This window comes from Phascolarctos cinereus, unplaced genomic scaffold (genome assembly GCF_003287225.1).
Source record: "Phascolarctos cinereus isolate Bilbo 61053 unplaced genomic scaffold, phaCin_HiC Scaffold_4;HRSCAF=312, whole genome shotgun sequence".
NCBI lineage: Eukaryota > Metazoa > Chordata > Mammalia > Diprotodontia > Phascolarctidae > Phascolarctos > Phascolarctos cinereus.
The window spans coordinates 711281351-711307724 of NW_027555847.1; the positions used below are offsets into that span (position 1 = coordinate 711281351).

A 26374-nucleotide genomic window follows, 5' to 3' on the forward strand; every position below is an offset into this window, starting at 1 on the left:
GCCTAAAGCTGGCCAGAGAGCAGACTCAAGGTCAGCTCCATGGCAAGTGTCTCTGGGAGACGGCAGTGGAGGCCCACACATCTTCCTCAGCACAGTCAGGCGCCTTCCTGGGCACACAGGATCTGGGCCCCCCCATTGTCCCAGAGTGGCATGCCGTTTCTCGGGCTCTTCCTAGGGAGCAGCCCCTGGCTGACGGTCCTGGGTATCCTGTGGCCCGGCTTTCTGGCCTCCCGGAGCCCAGGCCCGTGTTGGCTCTGGGAGCTGAGATCCATCCCCCTCCAACTCTGGGAAGAGGAGTTCAAGAAGCAGCCCCCCTCTCTGTCCTCTTTTCTTCCCCTGTACACCCCCCTCCACCCCATTCCCCAATCAAACTAGCCAGCCAGGAGATGGCTTAGTGACAGCCAGCTGTCCCCACGAAGCCAGAGATGTCAAGTCACCACTCATGGGATGGATGAGAGAGAGGAGGAAGATCTCCCAAGGCTGGGCCCAATTCCAGTTTCATTCCAAAATCAGGCCAAAGAGCTCAGCTCCACCTCAGCCACAGCCCCTGCCCTGCTTCTGACTGGCTCTTTGGGCCACTGCAGTCACTGGAAGACTTTGACCTCCCTCGGCAGCCCTGGCAGGGGGTAAGAGAGGCTTCCAAAGCCAGGCTGGGACCCTCGCAGTAGAGCAAGGCAGGGGAGAGGTCCTTGACTGACGGATTACTCTGATCTCTTCTGTTCCCAGGAGAGCGGGAGAGCAGGTGAGCAAGTGAGCAGGTGAGTGGTGACCAGTGGGGGAGGGCGGGGGAGTGCCTGCAAGGATGGGAGGCTCCTGGATCTGACCTAGGAAAGAGTGGCCCATCTCCAGGCAATACTAATGGCTTCTAGGAAAGACCTTGGATTAAAGGAGGTGGTGGGGGTAGAGGGAAATGGGAAAGACCCTGGCATTGAAAGATTTGAATTTCAGACTGACCTCTGCCTCTTATGAGCTCTGTGCTCCTGACCTTGGGAAAGCCCTTGTGATTGTGTTGAGGTGCTTTGCATCTCAACAATGGGATTGGGAAAGAGAGAGGTAGTTAGACAGCCAGCCAGAAAAGCACTTATGCTGTGCCAGGCATTATTCTAAGTGGTCTCCTGGGCAGGGAGTCCCCAGTCAGGAGAGTAGGGTCTAGGGCAGGGTCTCTCTAGAGGGTCCAGGCAGGACTGACTTGGAGTTGGAGGCAGAGAAACTGGATTATATAAAGCCAGCTCAGCCACTTTTATGGCCTTTGCAAGTTGTCCTTCTCTCTGGCCTCAGTTGTCACTTTTGTAAAATGAACCTGCTAGATTAAATGACTGCTGAGGCTTCCAGGTCTAGGTCTCTCTTGCTGGTTCCCTCCATCAGCTTGTCCAATTGGCAATCACCGAATGGTCCTAAAATGCAACCTCCGTATGACCGCGGGTGCACTTTCTCATTTAAGCCAAAGTGCTAATAATATTGAAGTTGTTTAGTTTCAGTTGTGTCTGACTCTCTTTGACCCTATTTTGGGGTTTCCTTGGCAAAGATACTAAAGTAGTTTGCCATTTCCCCCTCCAGCTCATTTTACAGATGAGGAAACTGAGGCAAACAGGGTGAAGTGACTTGCTCAGGGTCACACAACTAGTAAGTGTCTGAGACTAGATTTGAACTCAGGAAAATGAGTTTTCCTGATTACAAGCCCAGCTCTCTGTGCACTATGGTGCCACCTAGCTGCAAAAGTGCTAATAATAATGACTGATATTTAGGTTTCCAAGTGTTTTACATACGTTCTTTTATTTATTTTCTCCATTTTATAATCGAGAAAGCTGAGGCAAGCTGAGATGAAGTGACTCGACCTGAGGCACTCAGCTAGCAAGGGTCTGGGGCTGGATTGGAACTCAGATCTTCCTGGCTCCCAAGCCAGCCCTCCGTCCACTGTGCCTGCTCAAGAAAGCTAAGAACAATAGAAAGAATTATGTGGGGAGCTTTTGTTTATTTCTTCCATTTTTGTATTAGCCAGTAGAGAGGAAAAGAGGAAGATTAAAAAGACACAGGACTGCTCTTTGGGATAGTTGCTGAGGACAGATAGAAGGCTGAGCTGCTTTGTTTCCGTCTTTTTCTACCAAGGAGAATGGCTTGAGGACTGAAAAGCACAGAACAAATATAGTTAATAGGACGTTGATACCTAAGATAAATAAGGGCATTATCAGAAAACACTTAGCTGACTTTCATGAATTAAACTGTACCCTCCAATTGGTGAGCCAATGTCAGGGACCTTTGAGAGAGTGTGGAGACCCAGACAGGGACCACAGGATGAGAGCAGGGCCAAAATTCTCCCAAAGCTCAAAAAAAAAAAAGAGAGAAGTGAGGAAGAGGATGGAATATGCAAATTAAATCCAAGGACATATTACTAAAGGTATGCCTAATGAACACATTGCACAGTGGTTAGAGCACTGGGTCTGGACTCAGGAAGACTTGAGTTCAAATCTGGATTTAGACACTTAGTAGTCAAGTGACCTTGGACAAATCACTTAGTCCTGTCTTCCTCAGTTTCTTCATCCGTAAAATGAGTGGAGAAGGAAATGGCAAAACAATTCAGTATCTTTGCCAAGAAAACCCTAAATGGGGTCACAAAGAGTTGGACAGGACTGAAAAAATGAGCGAACAATGAACATTTAGAAAAAGAAAACAGGAAACATAAATAAAAAAGAATCATCAAAAAAGCAAGTTGTCTCTGACTAATCTTACACAAAACTGGCAGGCCAGGGGGGTGCTGGAGCTATAGTTTACCTTGATTTTAGTAAAACATTTGACAAAGCTTCTCATGCTGTTCTTAGGGAAGAGACAGAGAGATGTGTGCTAGGTGATTACAATTAGAAGGATTTCCATCCAAATTGGGTGAATGGCTGGAGCCAAAGAGTCATCATGAGTTAATGGAGGGTTCAGTGTTAACTTAGGGGGTCTCCAGGGGACAGTTCCCCTCGATTTCATGTTGTTCGGCATTTGTATTAATGACTTGGATAAAAGCATGGAAGGCTTGCTTATTGAGTGTGTATGAAGGTGGCCCAAAGCTGGGAAAGAGGGCTAACACTCTGGACGGCAGAACTGGGATCCGAGAACTCCTTGACAGGCTGGAGCAATGGGCTGGAGCTCTTCTCCATGCCTGAATGCTCTCCCTCCGCTACTCCCACTCCTGACCTCCCTGGCTTCTTTTGGCTGTTATTGAGTCCTGTCCGACTCTCCATGACCCCCATTTAGGTTTTCTTGGCAAAGACATTGGAGTGGTTTGCCATTTCCTTCTCCAGCTCACTTTACAGTTGAAGAAACTGAGGCAAACAGGATTAAATGACTTGCTCAGGGTCACACAGCTAGGAAGTGTCTTAAGACAGAATTTGAACCCAGAAAGATGAGTCTTCCTGACTCCTTATTAGGCATTTTATGCACTATGGTGCCACCTAGCTGCCCCTGGCTTCCTCTAAGTCCCAACTAAAATCCCCCCTCTTCCTAACCCCTCTTAATTCCAGCGCCTTCCCTCTGTTAATTATTTCCTATTTTATATATATATATATATATGTATATATATATATAGTTCTGCATGTTGTTTCCTGCCTTTCCCATTAGATTATAAGCTCCTTGAGGGCAAGGGCTGTCCTTTTTGTATCCTATCCCCCAGCACTTAGCACACTGCCTGGCACATAGTAGTACTTAATAAATGTTTGCTGAATTGAATTGAAAATTTTAATAGAGGTAAATGTAAAGTCTTGCCTTGGGTTCAAAAAATCAATTTTATAAATAAAAGATGAAGAAGCTATTGATAGTTGGCAATTTGTAGGAAAAAGACTTGGGGGAGTTTTGGTGGCAGCATGAATCCTCAGGGTGACCCGGCTGGCTCCAAAACTGGTGGGATCTTGGACTACCTCAAGCTCTCTTAGAGTTATCCCTAAGGAGGTGACGGGCTCTGCCCTGAATGGCCATATTGCAATTGATCTATGAACAAGGATTTACTAGCTTGTGCTAGACACTGGGGCTACAAATACAAATGGCAAACAGTTCCTGACCTCAGGGACATTACAGTCTAGCCAAGAAAATGTATATAAAGGCATATATAAATTGTATGGCAGCTAGGTGGCACCATAGTGGATAGAGCACTGGCCCTGGAACCAGGAGGACCTGAGTTCAAATCTGACCTCAGACACTTGACACTTTACTAGCTGTATGATCCTGGGCAAGTCACTTAATTCCAATTACCTTACAGAAAAAGAAAAAAAAATCACTTTTGCAGCAGAGGGGAGCAGGGGGAGTCTTGTAGAAGGAGGGCCCGTTAGGAATCTATTACAGTAGTTCAGAAGAGAGGTGAAGAGAGGCCTGAAATGAGGTGGTAGCTGTGTGACTGGAGAGTGGGGTGCAGATAAGAGAAATGTGGAGATAGTTCTAATCTCTTCAAGTATTGTAAGGGCTATGCCTGGAAGAGGGATTGGCCTTGTCCCTAGCACATAGAAGCAGGAGCAGTGCAGGAAAGCTGCAAAGAGGCAGATTTAGGTTTGAGGTCAAAGAATACTTACTGGTGATGCTAGCTTTTCATAAATAGAAAGGGTGGCTTTGAGAGGTAGTGAGCTCCCCATCACTGGACATTTTTCTTTAAAACCTCAATAACCCCTTTTGTTGTAGAAAGGATCCTTGTTTAATATGGGCTGGATGAGACAACTTCTGAGTCACAGTTCTGTGAGTCTAAGCTTCTGTTGCCTCTTCTATGAAATACAGGGCTGCCCCTAACAGGGAGGTTATGGATTCATGAGGCCAAACAAGACGTGCATTTTCTGACGTGGTGGGAATTTGTTTTTCTTATCCATATTTATTTGTTCTGAGGGGTTCTTTTGGATAGTGGGTGGAAAAAAGTGGGAAGGCTAGCAATCATCAAAAACTAATCAACATTTATTAAGTACCTACTATGTCCCAGGCACCATGCTAAGCCCTGGGGATACAAAAAGAGGCAAAAGACAGTCCCTGCCCTCAAGGAGCTCACAATCTAATGGGGCAGCAATAGGATAGCCCCCCAAAATTTAAAAGCGGGTCATTGAAGTGCTTTTTAAAATGCACGGAAGGAGGCAGCTAGTTGGCGCAGTGGATAGAGCGCTGGCCCTGAAGTCAGGAGGACCTGAGTTCAAATCTGGCCTCAGAACAAACATGTGGCACTCACTAGCTGTGTGACCCTGGGCGAGTCACTTAACCCCAACTGCCTAAAGAAATGCACAGAAGAGAACAGAAAGAAGACCAGAAGAGAAGCAGAACAGTTTCAAGAGTGACATGCTAAATTTATCATGTTCTTAAAAGGAAAAACAAGCTGTGCGGGAAAGAGATTTGGGGTTGCATGGACAATCATCTGTCTCTGTTTAAACTAATTTTGTCATTTGTTAGGTTCAGATGTTTTTTTAAATTTATAGAGATTATTTATCTTCAAAGTTCAAAACTGTTCACTTCAGAGAAAGTTTAAAAAAAAAAAAGAAATAAAGGGATTAGACCAGAACAGGGTTGGGGAACCTGTGACCTCAAGGCCGCACAGTTCCCTCTAGGTCTTCAAGTGTGGCCCTTTGATGGAATTCAAACCTGTTTGAATTCACACACTTGAGGACCTAGAGGGCCACATGTGGTCCCAAGGCTGAAGGTTCCCAGCCCTGGACCAGATGATCTGAAGGGTCCCTTCCAGCTCTGATGTCTGCAATAGACCCTATTTTGCTATGCCACCTTTGGAGAAAAGGGGTTGCTGAATTTTATCGTTCTCCCCTCTCCCAAGCCCTCCATGGACCTTTCTTGGGGAGGTGCAGACTCCATCTCCCCAGCCTTGACATTTTATGTTGATTTTAGCCAGAAGTTTGAAATGAAGAACATTCCAGCTGCTATTCCTGCTCTGTCCAAATTCATTTATTTTCTGCAGCTTCTTGGACACCTGCCTTATGTCCTCATTCTTTAATTCATCACTTTCTATTGTATAAGAAGGAAATCCAGGAAATAAAAATCTATTTCATTAAATATTTCCCAATTCCATGTAAAAAACTTTAAAATTTTTATTTATTTCATTAAATTGTTCCCAATTGTGTGTGTGTGTGTGTGTGTGTATATGTATATATATATATATATATATATATATATATATATATGTATGTATGTATGTAACATTCATTTTTTTAAAGTTTTGTGTTCCAAATTCTCTCCCTCCTTCTTGCCCCTGTCTCACCCATGGAGAAGGCAAGCAATATGATATTGATTATACACTTGGGGCTCAGTGGATAGAGCTCTGGGCCTGAAGTCAGGAGGACTGAGTTCAAATCTGGCCTCAGACACTGACTAGCTGTATGACCCTGGACAAATCACTTAACTTCTATTTGCCTTAATGCACTGGAAAAGGAAATGACAAACCACTTTAGTAAACTTTGCCAAGAAAATCTCATGGACTGCTATGCTATAATCCACAGGGTCATGAAGAGTTAGGTGTGACTGAATAACTGAACAACAAAATGTGTGTGAAGTCACGCAAAACATTTTTCTTTATTAGCCATGTTATAAAAGAAAACACACAAAAAGATAAAAGAAAAAGTTTTTAAAAGTATGTTTCGATCTGCACTCAGATTCCACCAGTTCTTTCTCTGGAGGTGTATAGCATTTTTCATCATGGGTCCTTCGGAATTGTCTTGGATCATTGTATTGCTGAGAAGAACTTAGTCAATCACAGCTGATCATCACACAGTGTTGCTGTTACTGGGTACAATGTCTCCTGGTTCTGCTCACTTTACTTTACAAAAGTTGATATAAATCTTCCCAGGTTTTTTTGAAACTATCCTGCTCATCATTTCTTATAGCATAGTATCAGGAGAATATATATACATATATATATATATACATATATACATATATATTTAAATTTTTTTTCAATTACATGTAAACAATTTTAATATTAATTTAAAAAATTTTGAATTTCAAGTTCTTACCCTTTCTCCCTTCCTCCCCCCACTTTGAGAAAGCAAACAATTTGATGTAGATTATACATGTAGAGTCATGAAAAAATATTTCCACATTAGTCATGTTGTAAAAGAAAACACAGACCAAAAGAAGCCCCAGAAAAATAAACAAAGTAAAAAAAGTCTGCTTTGATCAGCTTTTAGACTCCATTGTTCTGTCTCAGGAGGTAGAGAGAATTTTTCATCACGAGTCCTTTGGAATAGCCTTGGAGCATTCTGCTCATCATTTCTTCTAGCACAATAGTACTCCATCACAATCATATATCACAACTTGTTCAGCCATTCCCCAATGGATGGGCATCCCCCTCAATTCCCAATTCTTTGCCACCACAAAAAGAGCTGCTATGAATATTTTTGTACAGGTGGGTCCTTTTCCCGTTTTTATAATCTCTTTGGGATACAGCCCTAGAAGTGCTATTGCTGGGTCAATCAATCATTTGTAAATAAGGCATAAATGGACCTAAGAGCCAATGTTTTGCTTTCCACAGGGAAAACCACTTCCAAAACGAAGCCTCAAACCCTGAAATGAATGAATCAGCAATTATTAAGCACCTGCTATGTGCCATATGGAAGGGGGAGACCCAGGGCAAAAATAAAACAGTCTCTGTCCTCAAGGCACTTGTATCTTATTTGCTGAAAGCTCATTAGGTTGACGTGGGAATTCCCCTGATCAACCATTTCCTTACATGTAGACATTGGGTGTGGGGGGTGGGGGGTGGGGAGTGAATCATAAAGTCCACTACTCAGTCTCTTAGTGGCAAAGCTCGCCTAAGAACTCTGATCTTTGGCTCCAAACCAGCGCTCTGACTCAGCTATCAACCTTCCCTTTCAGATTACCTTCATTTTGTTGGACTTGTTGAATTGTTTTCCAGTCTTGTGTGGCTCTGTGACCCCATTTAGAGTTTTCTAAGCAGCAATACTGAAGTGGTTTGCCACGTCCTTTTCCAGCTCATTTTACAGATGAGGAAACTGAGGCAAACAGGGTGAAATGACTTGCCCAGGGTCACACACTAAGTAAGTGTCTGAGGCTGGATTTGAACTCAGGAAGATGAGTCTTCCTGACCCCAGGCTTGTCACTCCTAACTGCCTCTACCTTCATTTACTCTGTCTATAGCTTGTATATACTTAGTTATTTATATATCATTCCCCCCCCACCTTAGAATGTAAGCTCCTTGAGGGCAGGACTGTCTTTTGCCTTCACTTGGCACATACTAGCCATTTAACAGATGTTTGTTGATTGACTTTTAGTTTTAAAAAATATTTTTATTTCGTTAAATATTTCCCAATTACATGTAAAAAATTTTGTAACAATCATTTTTAAAAGTTTTGAGTTCCAAATTCTCTCTCTTCCCCCCTCCCCCACTTCCTGCCATCCCTCCCCTCCTCAGGAAGGCACACAATTTGATATCTATTATACATGTGAAGTCATGCAAAACAGATTTCCATATTAGCCATCTTGCAAAAGAAAACACAGACAAAATAAAACAGTAAAAATGAAGAGAGTTTAAAAAAGTCTGCTTCGATCTGCATTCAGAGTTCATCATGAACTGATTGTTTTTTTGCCTTTCTTCAGATCCCCAGCACTCAGTAGTGTTCCTGGCATGTAGTAAGAAATTAATAAGTGTTTGTTGACTGACTGACTCCCTCTGTCTTTGTTGATGTTTTCTGTGTGCTCCTTCCAAGTAGAGGAGTTGTCTAGGGGGAGAGGAGGATTGGTCTGCCTAGAGTCCTGGTGGACAGGGAGCCTAACCACGCATGCTCACAATTCACCATGATGAAGCCTCCTGGGTTGTTGTTTCTGCTGGAGACTTGGCTGAGGAAGCCTGTCCAGCGTCCAGCTTTTGTGGACTAGAGCCTTTATCAAGCCCCGCCCCCTCTTCCCCCCCACACTCTCCACCCAGTGGTAAAAAGACCTTTTTAAAGAATGTACTATAACAGAAGCCCCATTCAGGGCCCTGCTGGCCAAGCTGCCAGGAGGTGGGGTCTGTGGGAGGAGAGTTTGGAGAATAGAGGAGGGAAAGTTGAATTGGGCTGTCCCATGGTGTTTTTGGTCAGTGACAGCTGTTGGGGCATTTCCCTCCTCGGGGGAAAACGAAGCCCCCAGGACAAATCTGAGTAGGACATAGCCATGATTCTACTCAATGGAAGGCATCCTTTGACTAGCCTGATGTCCCACAGTTGAACTGTGGGCATGGGGGATGGCGATCTAAGTCAATAAACATTTATTGAGGGCCTACTGTGTGCCAGGCATCAGATATAAAGAAGAAAAATGAGATATCTCAAGGGATTCACATGCTATGGAAGTGGGGGTAGGGGAGTCGATAACATGTATACAGTTAAGTATATACAAGATATATACAGTGCAAATACAAAGGAATTTTGAGGGATTGGAGTGTAGGGAGAAGACCAGCAAATCCCATGTAGGAAGCTTCAGCTGAGCCTTGAAGGAAGCTGGTGATTCTACAAGGTGATGGTGAGGAAGGAGAGCACTGAGGCATAAAATTGGCTACCTATGTAAAGGATGCACAGGTTGGAGTGTGCTGTTAAATGTTTAACAACTGGCTCTTGGGGGGGGAAACGTGCACATGATACACTTTTAAGTTTTAATCTGTACTAGTAACATTGTTCCCATGATTTTCTTAAGTCTACACAATCAACATAACACGAAATCAAGCCCTGAATTGCAGCGTTTGCCAATTTCGGAGTGATATGATAGATGCTGTCACAGAAAATTTAACAATCTGCTCTTAGGAGCCAGTTAGAGCTGGCTCCAGCACACTTACATGTCTGGTAACCTTAAGTAAGCCATTTGGGGAGTAACATATGCTTAATTTAGAAAAAGAGTTTGGAGCCAAATTGTAAATGGCTTTAAATGCAGCTCATAATTTATCACAGAGCCAATTAGGACAAGAGGAATACAGGATGGGCAGCTAGGTGGTACAGTGGTTAGAGCACCAGACCTGGAGTCAGGAAGATCTGAGTTCAAATCCAGCCTCAGACACTTACTAGCTGTGTGACCCTGGACAAGTCACTTAACCCTGTGTGCCTCAGTTCCTGTGTATAAAATGAACTGGAGAAGGAAATGGCAAACCACTCTAGTATCTTTGCTAAGAAAATCCCATGGACAAGTCCACGTGGTTATTGAGTCAGATAAGACTGAATGACCGTACGGCAATGCTATGTGCCAGGCACATAATACACAATTATTATCTCATTTGGGCAGCTAGGTAGGTGGTGCCATAGCGCATAGAGCACTGGGCCTGGAGGCAGGAAGACTCTTCATGAGTTTCAACCTGTCCTCAGGCACTTACTAGTTGTGTGACACTGGGCAAGTCACTTCACCTTGTTTGCCTCCGTTTCCTCATCTATAAAATGAGCTAGACAAAGAAATGGCAAACCACTCCAGTTGCTTTTCTGTTTGTTTTTTCTTCTCGAAGAGAACCATGCCATCTTCCTTTCTCTCAAACCACTCCAGTATCTCTGCCAAGAATACCCCAAATAGGGTCATGAAGAATCGGACACAACTGAAAAACGACTGAACAACAACAGGCATGTTTGGGTAGTGATCTGCACCAGGGGAAGAACTGAGGAGCTCCTAGTATTATATGAACCTGTTTCATGGGGTTCTGGGGTTCAAACAAGATCATCTATGTAAAGAATTCTGAAAAGTGATGTAGAAGTGTTAGCTATCACCTTAACCACCAGGTGGCGGTGATAGTACCATCACTGGGGAATGTGTCTCACTGGATGGAAACATTCGAAAACATGCTTTCTAGGATGACCAGTCAGCAAACTTCATCCTTCAGCTCTGCTTCTTTCTATAGCGCTGGCCTGATTCCTCGTCAAGGGGTATGTCTGTTTGTGTGTAAGAAGGCTTGGCCAATAAGCCCGGACCTCATGACCCTGTGCAGTGGCTGATACAGCTCCCCATGGAAGAGGCTGAGGAGCCTGCATCCAGCCAGCATGCTCAGTGTATTAGGACTGCGTTTATTGGCCAGTCCGCTGTTACACGTGGATCTAGCCAATCAAAAGTGGTTCAGAGCTCCCAGAGGTCAGGAGGGAAGCCCGGCCTTAGAGCAAGTCTGTGGGACTTCCTATATTTCAGTGAGTGCTGGTCAGGTGACTGTGGCACAATGGATTTGGCTTTCTGTAGAAGACACATGCCCAAATGATGTATACAGCTTATTTTAACTCTTAGCATAGAATTAATAATAAAAAAATAGTACTTCTAGTAATAACACAGTGCATAATAAAATATGCATCTTCCAACCTAGCTGGGAGCCTGCTACTCTCCTAAAATCCAGAAGTCTCCTCAAATTTAAATGGAGCTCCTGAGATACTGGAGTGGTCTTCCATTTCCTTCTCTAGATCATTTTACAGATGAAGAAACTGAGGCAAATAAGCTTACGTGATTTGCCCAGGGTCACACAGCTGATAAAGTGTCTGAGGCCAGATTTGAACTTGGGAATTAAAAAATTAAAGGGAGAAGTTAATATTTGATTTTAGAGACATCAGAAGACCACTGGAGTTTATTGGGGAGAGGGATGACCCAGTCAGCTTTGCAATGAAGGAGATAACTTTGGAAGCTATGAGCTGGAGAGAGGAGAGACTTTGGGCAGGGAACTGACAGGTGATGAGGGTCTCATTTAAAGTGATGGATCTATAGGTAGAGGAAAAGGGTCAGATGTAGACCGACAAGGTACGCTGGAGGTCTGCTCTCCTAAAACAATTGTATGACCTTGGGCAAATTATACTCTCTGGGTCTCAGTTTCCTCATCTGTAAAATGAAGGATTTAGCCTCAAAGGTCCTTTCCAGTGCTAAACCCGATTGTATTTCTGACACTTACTGGTTGTGTGTCCTTGGACAAGTCGCACAACTCTCTGAGCCTCAGTTTACTCTTCTGTAAAATAATGAGGTAGTTGGGCTTGATGGCCTCTGGGGTCCCTCCCCATGAGAGATCTAGGAGTTTCTGATCTGGCCCAGCCGACAAGGTATGATGGCACTGGCCAGTTTTGCAATTCACTGAGTTACACTTGAACATTTACCAGTAGACCATGACCACCCAGTTGGAGTCACCTGGCTTAGAGAACAATACAGTTTTAGTGAAACTCCCTTTTTTCCCTCCAACTTTTCTTTTTTCTTTGTTTTCTTCCCAACTCCATTTTTTTCCTCCAAAGGTGGTGAAGCTCAGAGACATGGGAAATGGCATTTCCATCTGTGAAGATTTTTCAGAAAAGGGCAGATAGCTACCAGCTTTACAGAGGAAGACAAACCCAGAGCTAAGAATAAATGCCGATTGATTGACTGTTAGAAGACTGCCTGGTGGCCATCTGGTCCAACTCATACCTAAACAAGGATTCCTTCTCTAACATACCTCACGAATGTCATCCAGTCTTTGCTGGAAGACCCCCATTGATGAAGTACCCTCCACCTCCCCAAGCGGCCCATTCCACTTTGGGACCTCTCTCATTGTAGGAAAAATTTCTCTGATATCAAAATGGAATCTGCCTTTTTGCATCTTCCATTCATTGTCGTTGGCTCTTCTCTTCCTGGGGCCAAGCAAAACAAGGTTAGTTCCTCCTTGGCATCTCCCCATCCTCCTACGGCATGATCTCAAGAGCCTTCACCTTGAAGACTGCCCTCCTCCATACAATCCAGCTTATCAACGACCTTCCTATTTTGTGGCACCTGGAATGTAACAACATTTTGGTTGGCCAGACTAGGTCAGCTAGTCAGTCAACAAACATTTAATTAAGCACGTACTCTATGCCAGGCATCGTGCCAAGTTCTGAAGATACGAAGAAAGGAAGAGATGGTCCCTGATCTCAAGGAGCTGACAGTCTAATTGGGGAGATAACATGCAAACCACTATATACATACAAGCTACATGCAGGATAATTTGGATAAATCCACTGAGGTGATCTAGGCTGATGACCTAGAGCTGGTGTGTCATAGGTCATTTGTCCAATCCCAGCACTTTACAGAGGAGGAAACTGAGGCCCATAGATGTTATGAGACTTGCTCTCATACGTCCCTCTAGTCATGGAAGGGTCTTCAGAGGCCATCTAGTGGAACCCTCACATTTCACAGATGGGGAAGCTGAGAAGGGAAGTGATTTGCCCAATGTCACACAGCTAGTAAGTGTAAGAGCTATATCATAGAATGGGGCCATTTAGTCAAACTCCCTCAGTTTCTGAAGAAGGGAATCGAGTCCCACTCATCTGCTCTTTTCTGCTGGAAAGTAGCCAGTTCCCATTTTGTCTTATTTCTGAGGCTGTCCCTCTTGTCTCCACTCCCTACAGCCTCCACAATGCGTGTGGCCATAATTGGGGCAGGAGTGATTGGACTTTCCGCTGCCCTGTGCATCCATGAACGTTACCACCACACCCTTCGGCCCCTGTCCATCGAGGTGTATGCCGACCGCTTCACTCCACTCACAACTAGTGATGGGGCTGCAGGCCTCTGGCAGCCCTACCTCTCTGAGGAACCACAGGAGACGTGAGCAAGGAATCCCAGGGTGGGGTGGGGGTGGGGCCAGCAGCTGGCGTGGTTCTAGCTGGGAGAGGCAAGCACTTATCATGTCCATCTGGCCTTTAGTCACTGAACATTCCAAAGCAAGAAATCTCCTCTGACTGATGCCACGGTAAATAGCAACGCCCATTTCTACTGACCCTGTGGGGGTCATTGTGCTGGCCCATGTATCAGCTTTTCTGGCTATTTGGGAACTTGGAAAAGTTTTTTTTATGAAAAGAATTGAACTGTCCAGAGATAGGGGAAAAAACACTAGTTCAGAGAACTAGACAGAGAATTTATGTTCAAATCCTGCTTTTCATATTTACTATCTATATGACCTTAGGCAAGTCATTTACCTCTAGAGGCCTCAGTTTCTCTCTTTATAAAATGAGGAAGTTGGGCTGGATGATGTCTGAGGTCCCTTCCAGCATCTGATACTTCCCTGGGTAAATCACTTAACATCCCTGGGTTTCAGGTTCTCCCTCCATAAAATGAGGGAGTTGGGTTAGATAATTTCTGAGGTGTCTTCTCGGTTTCTTGGGACCTATGATCCTAAGATACAAATGGACCTTTATTATGCCAAATTTTAACTCACATGAGGGCAGTGTGGTCTAGCAGATAGAGCAATGACCTCAGAGACAAGAAGCCCTGGGTTCAAATCCTGCCTCTGACACATATTTGGCTATGTGACCCTGGGCAAGTCACTTAACCTCTGAGGGTTGTGTCTAACCTCTAAGTCCAAGGTATGAAATGAGGCTAGGAGGGGTAGGGAAGGAGACTGGCTATGAGGGGAAAGAGATTTAGGTCCCAGTACAAAGGGCCTGAGCTGTTGAAGAAGGGTGGATTCACACAGGGCTTCTCTACCGAGCCCTCAGCTGGGGCAGGTGACAGTCACCGGGGCCTCAGGTGCAGTGGACATCAGGGATGGGCATCAGTGAAAGTCAGAGAGGTCACCCATTTTCGGGCTGAATACACCCAAATTAGATAGCTAATGCTACAGGTCAGGAAGACCTGAGTTTGAATTCTGCCTCATCCATTTACTAGCTGGGTGACCCCAGGCAGGTCACCTAACTTCCCTGAGGCTTCAGTTTTCTCAGCTGTAAAATGAAGGAGTTGGATTCAGTGGCCTCTAAGGGCATTTCCGTCTCTAGATCACTGACCCTGTGACTCCCCCAAGCTCTTCCCAGTCAGGATGGGGGATGCCTGGGGTCCTCTGTTTCCCCCTCAATAGGGCAACTTGAAAAGGCCCAAAGGTCATCATTTTTTGCAGTTTTGATGAGATGGATTCTTGCTCAGACTCATTTGAGTGGTTTTTCACTTCTGATCTCAGGTGAGGAAATGCTAGGTATTGGCCAGAGAGGTCAGTAAGAAAGGAAATGCGAGTGCTGAGCGGCAAAGAAGTTTCTAGGAAAAAAGCAGAAAAAGAGGAATGTGTCCAAAAGAGAGGGAGCCTGATGCAAGTGAGCCTCAGGGCTCTGAGAGATGGGGACAACCTCAAAATAGGCCTGAATCCCCAAATAGAAAACGTGTCTCTCAACTTTGTCTTTTTGGCAGGAAAGCAATATATAGAGACAGACACCAAAAAAATTCAACCAAATTACCATGGGAAACATACATATTTGTGTGACAGGGTTGTTTTCCATTTAGAGGATTGCAGATTTAGACATGGAAGGGGCCTTAGAAGCCCAACCGCCTTCTCTTTACAGATAAAGAAACTGAGGTCCAGACAAATGAAATGATTTGCCCAAGGTCACACAAAGCACGTTATTATTTAGTCATATCCAATTCTTCATGACCCATTTGGGGTTTTCTTGGCAAAGACGCAGGAGTGGACTGCCATTTCTTTCTCCAGTGCATCTCCATTTTACAGATGAGGAAACTGAGGCAAAAGGATTAAGTGACTTGCTCAGGGTCATACAGCTGGTACGTGTCCAAGGCTAGATTTGAACTCAGGTATTCCCGACTCCAAATCCTGTGCCCTTTCCTCCTTGTCTTTCTTTAAGTCAAACCAGCACCATCTTCTCAATTTATCCCCTAACACTACTATTCACATCTTCATCTTGTTATTTCCATTGTTGTTATCTCACTTGATTCTAGTTCTCTCCTCCACCTCCCTGCACTCAGATTTTGTGTAAGGTTCTCAAAGTGTGGTCTGTAGACTTCTGGGGATTCCCCAAGATCTACTTAGGGGGCCTAAAGGTCAAAGGGGCGTCTAGGTGGCGCCATAGTGCACAGAGTGGTAGGCTTGACAGGAAGGCTCATCTTCCTGAGTTCAAATCCAGCCTCAGAAACTAGCTGTGTGACCCCTGTTTGACTCAGTTTCCTCATCTGTATAATGAGCTGAAGGAAATGTCAAACAACTCCAGCATCTTTCCCAAGAAAACCCCAAATGGGATCACAAAGAGTCAGATGCCACTGAGCAATAATAAATTAACAAGATCAAAACAATTTTTTTTAGGCAGTTGGGGGTTAAGTGACTTGCCCAGGGTCACACAGCTAGTAAGTGTCAAGTTTTTGGCCTGAGGCCGAATTTGAACTCAGGTCCTCCTGACTTCAGGTCCGGTGCTCCATCCACTAGCTGCCCAAAACTATTTTCATAATAATGCTAAGAAACTATTTTCCTATTAAAATACTCATCCCTTTTCCAACTGTGTATCTGTGGGAGCCTGAATTTTCTTTATGTCCTTCACCAAAACATATTACAATAGATTAAATGCGGAAGCAGATAGGAGAATTCCACTATTTTCTACTAAAGCCAGATATTACATTTGCAAAAAATATGCAAAGCAATGCTACTCTTCTCATTAATTATTTTTGTTTTAGAAAACATTGCTACTTTTCATGAAAATATGTTAACATGTAATAAGTTTAATATTATTTTTAATGAATTAATAAATTCATATTTTTAAATGGTATCCATTTTAATTTCTAATGCAATAAGAAGTATTGCTCCAAATAACTCACCTATATAAAAGATCTTTGGGGTCAATCGCTTTTAAGAGGGTAAAGGGTTCTGCAACCAAAACCTTTGAGAATTGCTACTCTAGGCCATATTTTGAGAATGAGTGGAAGGACAGTGTCTATTCAGACCAACTTTTTATCATCCCCATTTTATTTAAAGGAATTTCACAGGAGTAAACCACATTATCTAAGGTACAGTTAATTAAGGGATTGATAGTCATTCAGGCAAAGAGCAGTGGAAACAGGATTCTAAACCTAGCTCTTTAAGGTCCAAATCAGTCATTCACACTTTAGTGAGAGTGAGTTCCTATCCTTTAGTGACACATAAGCTGAGAGAACAGGGGAAAGGGAATTTTAACAAAGAAGGAGAGGGAGATAGAGAGGGATTTAGAGTTAGGACCCCTGGCTCACAGATTCAGAGCTGAGATGCCTTCGAGTCCGACATCCTCATCTGACAGATGAAGAAACTGAGGCCCAGAGCTGTGCTGTGACTTGCCTTCAACATGAAGGCTTTTCTGATCCTCTCAGATACTAGTGAACTCCCTTCCCAAATCATCTTGCACTGACTTTGTGTATAGTCACATAAGTACATGCACATCCATATATACATGCATACTTATATACATATATCTATATAGATACATCGGTATATTGTGATTATCCATCGGTCTTGAAGAAGACCAAAATGGCATCACTATGTTGGAGCCAAGGTACAGTGTGTCCGACTGTGGCTGACCAGACCATTTGAGCATGGAACGCTCTACCACAGGTCGGGCACAAACAGTCCATGGGATCATTTGGGGTGGATTCTCTCAATTTTCGCCTCTCGCTTTTCTTTTGAGCCACTCCAATTCTGCTTTGCTCATAGAGCACAGGACCTTCCCCGATGAGGGCACCATGCTGGGCCAGTATCTCCCATGTCAGTATATATACCCGATAGAATATAAACTCCTTGAGGGCAGGAGATCTTTCATTCTTTGTCTCTATCCCCAGTACCCAATACAATGCTGCCTGGTGCATAATAGGTGCTTAATAAATGTTGCACAAGGGGCAGCTGGGTGGCACAGTGGATAGAGCACTGGCCCTGGAGCCAGGAGGACCTGAGTTCAAATCTGGCCTCAGACACATAACACTTACTAGCTATGTGACTTGGGCAAGTCACTTAACCCCATTGGCTAGCCAAAAAACAAACAAGCAAACAAACAAAAAAAACAATTAATGTTGCACAGATGGTAAGCAGCAAATGTTTGAACCCAGGTCCTCTGGCTGTAGGGCGGGTTCTTCTCCCACAGCACCATACTGCCTCTAGGAGACATGCCCTGGGTGCTGCTGGGCATGGGTGAGTGATGTCAGCTTATGGTGGAGTACACAAGATGGGAGCAGAGAGATTCTGATAGAGCCAAGTGTCCACAAGAGGAACATGATAGCTTGGACTTCATGGCCTCTGACTCCAGATCTTGGGTCCTGTGATCTTAGTGAAGTGCCTTTATTTGGCTGGGCCTCAGTTTCCCCATCTGTAAAATGAAGGGGTTGGACTCAATGCCCTCCAAGTTACCTCCCAGTTCCAGATCTAGGATCCAATGACCCTTGAACGTGCCTAGCTGATTTCTAAGGTCTCCTCCAGCCCTCCCCCTTCTCAGACCAAGCCCTAGCCAGCTCACAGCTCTACTGAGGGTCCCTCTCAGAGTTGGCAACTACTCCCAGGGGTTTTTCCACCCCTTTGTGTGTTTCTGTACTCACAGGGCTTGGAACCGAAAGACCTTTGACTACCTACTGGGCTACATCAATTCTCCAGAAGCCAAGAAAATGGGTCTATTCCTCCTCTCAGGCTACAACCTCTTCTCCAGAGTTGTCCCAGTAAGTCAGCTTGACCTCTGTCCTGGGAGGGAGGGAGCGTTTGTTGGAAACAGCAAAGAATTAGAAACTAAAAGGGAAACTCATCAGCTGGGGAATGGCAGAACAAATTAGCACATGAAAACGTGATGGAATGCTATTGTACTGTAAGAAAAGATGAAGGGGATGGTTTCAGAGAAACCTAGGAAGACTTTTATGAATGGATGCAAAGTGAAGTGAGCAATTTACACAATGACAACATTATTGTGGAAATAAACAACTCTGAAGGACTAAGGGACTCTGACCAATGCAGTATCCAATCGCCATTCCCGAGGACCAAAGATGAAACATGCTGCTCACCTCTGGCTAGAGGGTGATGTAGTCAGGATGCAGTTACTAGCGAAATAACATACTCACGAGGTGATGAGGATCTGGACTAGGTGGTGGCTGTGAGTAGAAAGAAGGGTGCAAATAACAATAATAGCTAGCAATTACACAGAACTTTAAGGCTTACAAAGGGCTTTAATATTGATATTATCATTATAATCACTAACATTTATATAGCACTTAACATGTGTCAGCCATTAGGCTGTTTTATAATTATTGTCTCTTTTTATCTTCACAACAACCCTGGGAAGGAGGTGTGATTATTATCTCCATTTTACAGATGAGGAAACTGAGGCAGACAGCAATTGAATGACTTGCCTGGGTTCACAAAGCTAGTAAGTGTCTGACTCAGGATTTGAACTCAGGTCTTTCTGATTCTAGTATTGCTTGTATTCTGTATAGCTCTGGAAAGTAGAATTAGTGCCAGTGAGTAGAAGGTATACTAAGACACAGATTTAGGGACAATTACAAACATGTATGAGCTGGGTTTGGAACCAGAAAGACATGGGTGTAAAATCTGCTTCTGAAATTTACTGTGGTAGAGAGGAAAAAGTACTAAACTGAGTCACAGGACTGAAATTCAAATCCTAGTTCTTTCACTTTCTACCTGTGTGACCTTGGCCAAGTCACTTAACCTTGGTGGGCTTAAGTTTGCCCAAATGGACTAAATGGCTCCTTGGGTCCCTTCCAGCTCTAGATCCATGACTGTATAGCTGTGTGACCTTGGGCTACTTGCTTAACCTTTCTGAGCGGCTCTCAACTTCCTCATCTGCAAAATGGGACAATAATACCCTTAGCATCAAAGTCACAAAGTTGTGGTGAAGCTCAAACGAGACAAATTAATTAAAAGTACTTTGTAAACTTTAAATCATTATAGAAAGGGCAGCTACTAAGAAAGAAGGTCCTCATGGGGTTGTCTATAAATGTGTTGGGCTACCTCGGTAGGTAGTAAGGTTCCCATTACTGGAAATATTCAAGTAGAATCCTGGTGACTGCTTTTCTCTATCTGACATTTAGATCTCTTCGTGAGGTGGTCCCTTTCTACCTTTCCAGTCTTACACTTTGCTCTCCATCTAGAAACTTTGTGATTAAACCATACTGACCCGCTCCCTACTCTGTACCCACTACATTCTTGGAAATGTTTTTCTCTTTACCTCCATGTCTTGAAATCCCTGGCTCCCTCTCAGACTCAGTTCAGGTACCACCTTCTTCACGAAACCTGCCCTGATCCCCCTAGCTCTGAGAGTCCTCCCTTCCAAGGCTCCTTTGTATCTATTTTGAACACATTGTATATACATTTAGATGTGATCACATGGTCTCCTCCGGTAGAATGGAAGCTTCTCTAGGGCAAGAACTGTTTTTGCCTTTTCTTCCTATGGCCCGGCTTAGCATACCAAGAGCCCATATGCAATATGCTTTTTGGTTAGTTGATACAGGGAATTCAGAGTGGATAGGAGTCTGAATCAGAAGCTCCCTTTGGATTTCATGGGGTCATGATTTTTCCCTCTGTAGGATCCCTCCTGGAAAGACACGGTTCTGGGGTTTCGGAAACTGACACCCCGAGAGCTTGAGCTGTTTCCTGGTTACAGGTAGGACTGATGGGACCATTGGGCAAGGGAGGGATTTGCTTCAGGCAGAGCAGAACGTTTCCCCCCCCCCCAAATGCTGATGTACGGTGGCAGGCACTGTTGGCTGGTACTTTCCCCTCTGGAGCCATGAGCAGCATTGCTGTGGGCTCCCTCACCAAGCCTCACTCTACCCGCTTGCACATGTAGGTAGGCCTCTCTCCAGCCTACTTTGAGGAGAGCCTGGAGCTTGGGGAGATTTCTCCTCCAACATCAAAAGGACAGGAATTTAAGTTCATGAAGTGCATTTTTTCTTAATCCTTAAGGAAGAGAAAATAGAGATAGGAGGATGAAAATCTTTAATTTAAAGTAAAATGATAATCTCTGCTTGCAACTATTTGTATTTCAAATGTATATGCACAGAAAGGAGAAATCAGAGTAAATGACAGTAAAATGATTTTAAAATGTATATTAATTGCCGGGCCTGCTCCTTCTTAACCATGCCATTCCTTTGCTCCTCACCTCTTGTGTTAGCTACGGATGGTTCAACACTGCATTGATCTTGGAAGGCAATAAATACCTGCCCTGGCTCACCCAGAGGTGAGTGCTGCCTCATCCCCATCAGGGGCATGGCTTGGGGGGGGGGGAATTCAGCCCCTCAGGCTTAAGATCGTCATCCATTGTCCCAACAATAATACAGGGTTGTAGGGGAAGCTAGGTGTGCAGTGGATAAAGCTCCAGCCTTGGAGTCAGGAGGACCTGAGTTCAAATCCAGCCTCAGACGCATGACACTTACTAGCTGTGTGACCCTGGGCAAGTCACATAACCCCAATTGCCTCACCAAATTAAAAAAAAAAAGGTAATAATACAGGGTTGTACTTCAAGGATCCATGCATGATTCCATCTTCTCAGCCTGGATCCAAAGGGCAGAAATAGAAGCAGGGGGTAGATGCTACAAGGAGACAGCTTTAAGCTTGGCACAGTCAGAGCCTTCTCAATCTGGGCCGTCTCAGGAGGCATCTGCTTCCTCCTCACTAGACCTAGATGGCTTCAGACCCATCGAGGACGGCCACTTGTGGGACCTGATATTCTGGTCTGGGTTGGACTAGGTGCCTCTAAGGCCCCTTCAACGTTGGAGTTTCCAGTCCCTTGGGCATAGGGATTGTTTCATGTGTCTTGGTGTCCTTGGATACAATGGAGAGGCCGTGGGTGATGGAGAGGTGGAGAATATCTGTCTTGGAGGCAGGAAGATCTCGGTTTGAGTCTGACTGAGCCTGACTGGCTTAAATCCTGCTCGAGTTCAGAACTCCTGAGCTCCAGAGATTCTACAGCCTCAGACTCCCCAGTGCTCTACTGCATGGCCTCCAAGGTTCTTAACCTGGGGTCTGCAAATTGTTTTTTCATATTTCAAGAACTTTTATTTCCATTCTCCTTTGGTAGTCCTATGCATCCCATTTTATGAATTTAAAAAATATGACTTTGAGAAGAGGTCTGTAGGCTTCCTCAGACTGTCAAGGGAGTCCATGACCCCCCAAAAGATGAAGAACCTATAAATGACCTAGTACTAGCTGGATGAACAGGAGACCAGAGACCCCTTATAACTGCTGGGGAACTGGGGAGAGTCAGTGTGTTGCAGTGGCAAGAACTCTGACTTTGGAGACAAAAGACCCAGGTTCTAACCTTGGCTTTGCTACTTGTATTTTCCCTTTCCCAAGCCTCAGTTTCTCCATCTGTAAAATGAGCTTCTTGGACTTTAAAAGTTCTACCTGAGTCTCTCCATTTATAAAACAAGGGCATGAGACCGGATGATCTTGAAACTCTAAATCTTGTGAAGAAGAAGACTGGGCAGGGCTGCAGCCTTCTGACTCGCTGACCACCTTCTCCTGCTGAAACCTTGTCTTGCAGGTTAACTGAACGGGGAGTCAAATTCTTCCTGAGAAAAGTCCAGTCCTTTGAGGAGGTAAATCAAGGGAGAAGAATAGATTGGCTGAAGCTGGGAGGGAGTCCAGTGCTGTTCTTAATTCTAGCTGCCTCCCTTCCCCAGTCACTGGGAACCCTCCAAGGTGGGCAGGGGAGGGTAGGAGAAGCTTCTGGTTTCCAGTAACCCTTTTTCCTGACTTCTAAGTACTTTCCATTATGGCTGGAAGCTCCTGGGAGGCAAGGGGATGCCTTTGTCTTTTTTTGTAACCCCAGAGATTAACATGATACCTGGCACATGTTAGTAAATCTTTCAGTCGTGTCCAACTCTTTGTGACGCCATTTGGGGTTTTCTTGGCAAAGATAATGGAGTGGTTTGCCATTTCCTTCTCCAGCTCATTTAATAGACAGGGAAACTGAGGCAAACATGATTTGGTTTTTTTTTTGTTTTTCTTTTGAGGCAAGCATGATAAAGTGACTTGTCCAGGGTCACACAGCTAGTAAGCACCTGAGTCTGGATTTGAACTCAGGAAGATGAGTCTTCCTGACTCCAAGCCTGGCACATAGTAGGTGTTAATAAATACTAGTTGATTAAATGACTAATATCTACTGTGTATATATCTTGTATTTGCCTAGTTATGTGTGTGCTGGCTCCCCCATTAGACTGAGAGTTCCTTGAGGACAGGCCTGTTGGACTGTTTTTGCCTTTCTTTGTATCCCTAGGACTTAACAGGGCTGCGGTTTGGGGTTTTTTTTTTGGGGGGGGAGTTTGCTTTCTTTTATTTCATACATTTGTGTTTACAACATTGTCCCAAAATGGATGCTCGATAGTCTTTAGATTAAGGAAGGGCAGAGAAAAGGCTCAAGTTCTTAAAATACAGCAAGAACAAATCGAAATGTGCTAATTTGGATTAAAAAGTACAAAAAAATCCATCAGTGTAAAGTTCTGAAACAGTGCCTACGTCAGTGAAATGGTACTTTTCATCGTATTCTGTCAGAAAAGCTCCCCGTCAATGATTAAAATGGAATGAAAGCCATTGGGCTGATCTTTGCTTTAATTGGAACAAGAATTACACCTGTCTGCTCTTCTATTTTATAACTCAGGCATGGATTTTCCTTGTTGTGTGGCCACCAGTTTATGACACTGTCTGGGTGCATACATATTCTTTACCCAGAGGTAAACAAAGAATTGTTTCCTTAAAAACCCTGTCCCGGGGCAGCGAGGTGGCTTAGTGGATAGAGCACTGGCCCTGAAGTCAGGAGGACCTGAGTTCAAATCCTGCCTCAGATACGTGACACTTACTAGCTGTGTGACCCTGGGCAACTCACTTAACCCTGATTGCCTCAGGAAGAAAACAAAACAAAAACCCTGTCCCATGGACTTTACAAAAACCCATAAAGCAATACTATGGATCATGTTAAGTGCAGCAGGTGCTTAATAAATGCTTGTAGTGGCAAGTATACTGATTCTGAAATCAGAAGATCTGATTCAAGTCCTGCTTCTGTTCCTTTTTTATGTAACGGTGGACAATAATAACCATCATCTACACAGTGTTTACATTTTTTATTCTAAATTTAACAAACACACACACACACACACACACAATCAACTCTGCCCTAAGCATTTCCATAGCAAAGTAGAACGAAGGAAGGGTATTGCATATTATATTGTATATTTAAAGTGACTTTGAGGCAGCTAGGTGGTGCAGTGGCAGGCCTAGAGTCAGGAAGACCTGAGTTCAAATCCAGCCTCAGACACTTACTAGCTGTGTGACCCTGGGCAGGTCACTTCCCCTGTTGGCCTCAGTTTCCTCACTTGTAAAATGAGCCGGAGAAGGAAATGGCAAACCACTCCAGTATCTTTGCCAAGAAAACCCCAAACGGGGTCACGAAGAGTCAGACATCACTGAACAACAACCACAAAGTGGCTTTGGATAATAGTGCAGTAAATACCATCCTACTGTGCTTTTAAAGCTTGCGTGATTATTTTAAGTGTCCTCTCTTCTAAACCTTACAACAACCCTATGTTATGAACACGATGAGTTTCCATTTTACAGTGAGAACGCTACAACTCAGAAGGCCAAGTGACTTGGGAGGCCACTGGGGAATAAAGCAAAGAGCATTGATTTTATGTCCAAGGATCTGAGTTCAAATCCAACCTTTAACGGTCATTGCCTGTGTGGGCAAGTCAGTTAAGTTTCCTGGGCCTCAGTTTCCTCATCTGTGAAATGAGTAGGCTGGACTCAAGGGCCCTTCAGGTCCCTGGCTATGGTCTTGCCCTCTGTCTCATCCCCTTAAGGCTCTTCTGTCTTTGTTCCAAGGTGATATTGCCAAATGCGCAGGGACGGCATGCCCAACCCCGCTTCGTGCCTGCCATCCCCGCTCCAAACTCAGTGAAAGTAAGGAAACCGGGCACCCAAAAATGGGGAGAAGAAGCCAGAGTGAGGCCAGTGGAACCCTCAGATCTGCCTTAGCACTAACCCCAGTGCCAGCGACCAAACGGCAGCTCAATTCGACATTACAAAGTCCTCTGCTGTGTGACACACCAGTGACTCTGGAGCATCCTCCACAAGCCTGGGGCCCAAGGTCGGCCCCTCGCATGATGTGGTGTGCTGCTCCCCATCAGTTAGGTACCAGAGATATGACTGTCAGGTGTTACAGTGGTAGACTTCCAGGTTGGAGTCAGGAAGACCAGAGTTCAAATCTGCTCTCAGACAAGTACTTAGCTGTGTGACCTTGGGCAAATCATTTCACCTCTGAGCTTTAGTTTCCTCATTTGCAAAGTGGGTGTACTAATAGCACCTCCCTCACAGGGCTATTGGGAGAATCAATATGTAAAGCACTGTGCAAACCTTAAAATGCTATAGAAACTCTAGTTATTATCATTTTATTATTATTATTATTTTACAGAGAAGGAAACCGAGACTCCTACACTAAGGGGCTTGCCCACATGGCTCAAGGATTTGTGGATTATTTTGTTTATCATTAAACACACAGAACCTTGTGCTGGCTCTTTTACTTCATTTCAACTTGGTTCAATCAAATATGCATCTATTAAGTGCCTAATGTGTGCCAGGCATAGAGAATATAAAGAAAACAGTCACTGCCTTCAAAGAGCTTACAGTTAACTGGTATTGCCAGATCTAGTGGTTAATCACAACATTAAATGTTTAAATTCAGAATAATTTTTTAAAGGATGCTGGAACATCAGATCCAGTTCCTAGGAATGCTCCTTTCCCGGTTGGGGGCAAACCTTGATGGGGGCGGGGGCGGACACCACAGGAGCAGGGCCTGGGCTGGGCCCCCCTCCTTCTCTGCTCCTACCTCCTGGGGTTTCTCGGATCCCCAGAGGGATGTTCAGGAGGCTGTGCTCAGCAGCCCTCTCTTCTCCCCTCCCCATGTGCCATTTGTCCCCAGGTGGCGAGGGAAGGGGCAGACATCATCATCAATTGCACTGGAGTGTGGGCTGGGCAGCTGCAAGCCGACCCGTTGCTGCAGCCTGCACGGGGACAGATCCTCAAGGTGGGTCTGGTGACCATGGTGTTGGGGGGCAGTGGTGGTGAAGGAGATGTCCTTGACTACAGCCCAAGGGTCAAAGGCCTCTGAGGACTTCTGTGGAAAGTCTTTTAAACAGAATGATCAAGGTGCCCAGAGAAAGGGCTGGCTTGGGAAGGAGGGGCCCACGCTGGAGGGCTGGCTAAAGCTGGCACCTTAGGGTTCAGGACACCGAGTCAAGGCTGGGGGCCCATGGGGTAGGCAGCTACCTGGGGTTTGTACTACTCCATGGGAGTGCAAGAAGGGACCCTTCCAAAGGTAAGTTTAAAAAATGAATACCTATAGTTTCAGGGTCAGAAAATCCCACTTCTCAGGACACAGATACACGTATTTTGTGACAAGCTGTGACATATGAGGAAGGCAGATTGGCAGAGTGGAGAGATCTGATATTTATAAGCTGTCAGGTCACTTCTCTGAACCTCAGTCTCCTTTTCTGAAAAAATTACCTATCTTTCTGGGTTGTTATAAGGAAAGCCCTTTGTAAACTTCACAGCACTACAGAAATAGGATTATGGTGAAGGCTCTGGTGGGAGGTCATACCCTACTAGGTGGAGTTGGGAAGGGTTTGGGAATTTTTCGTCCTTGCCAAGGAAATGCTAATGACTTTTTCTGGCTCTGCCATAGCTTTCCATCTAAGGAGGTCTAGAGTA

At 44.6% G+C, this 26374-nt stretch overlaps 1 protein-coding gene across 2 annotated transcripts in view; it reads left to right on the plus strand.

The window, feature by feature from the left end:
* The first annotated feature begins 601 nt into the window (after positions 1 to 601).
* DAO (D-amino acid oxidase) overlaps positions 602 to 26374 on the plus strand; it is a 35982-nt gene continuing 10209 nt past the window's right edge. Inside the window, exons 1-7 of one of the 2 annotated variants that reach the window (XM_021008055.1) lie at positions 602 to 758; positions 13296 to 13491; positions 18210 to 18324; positions 20200 to 20276; positions 20787 to 20852; positions 22158 to 22212; positions 25587 to 25691. In XM_021008055.1, coding sequence (XP_020863714.1) covers positions 13304 to 13491; positions 18210 to 18324; positions 20200 to 20276; positions 20787 to 20852; positions 22158 to 22212; positions 25587 to 25691 — 606 coding nt within the window. In that variant the 5' untranslated portion in view covers positions 602 to 758; positions 13296 to 13303. The remainder of the gene's footprint in view (positions 759 to 13295; positions 13492 to 18209; positions 18325 to 20199; positions 20277 to 20786; positions 20853 to 22157; positions 22213 to 25586; positions 25692 to 26374) is intronic. The other variant, XM_021008056.1, reaches the window with a different exon arrangement.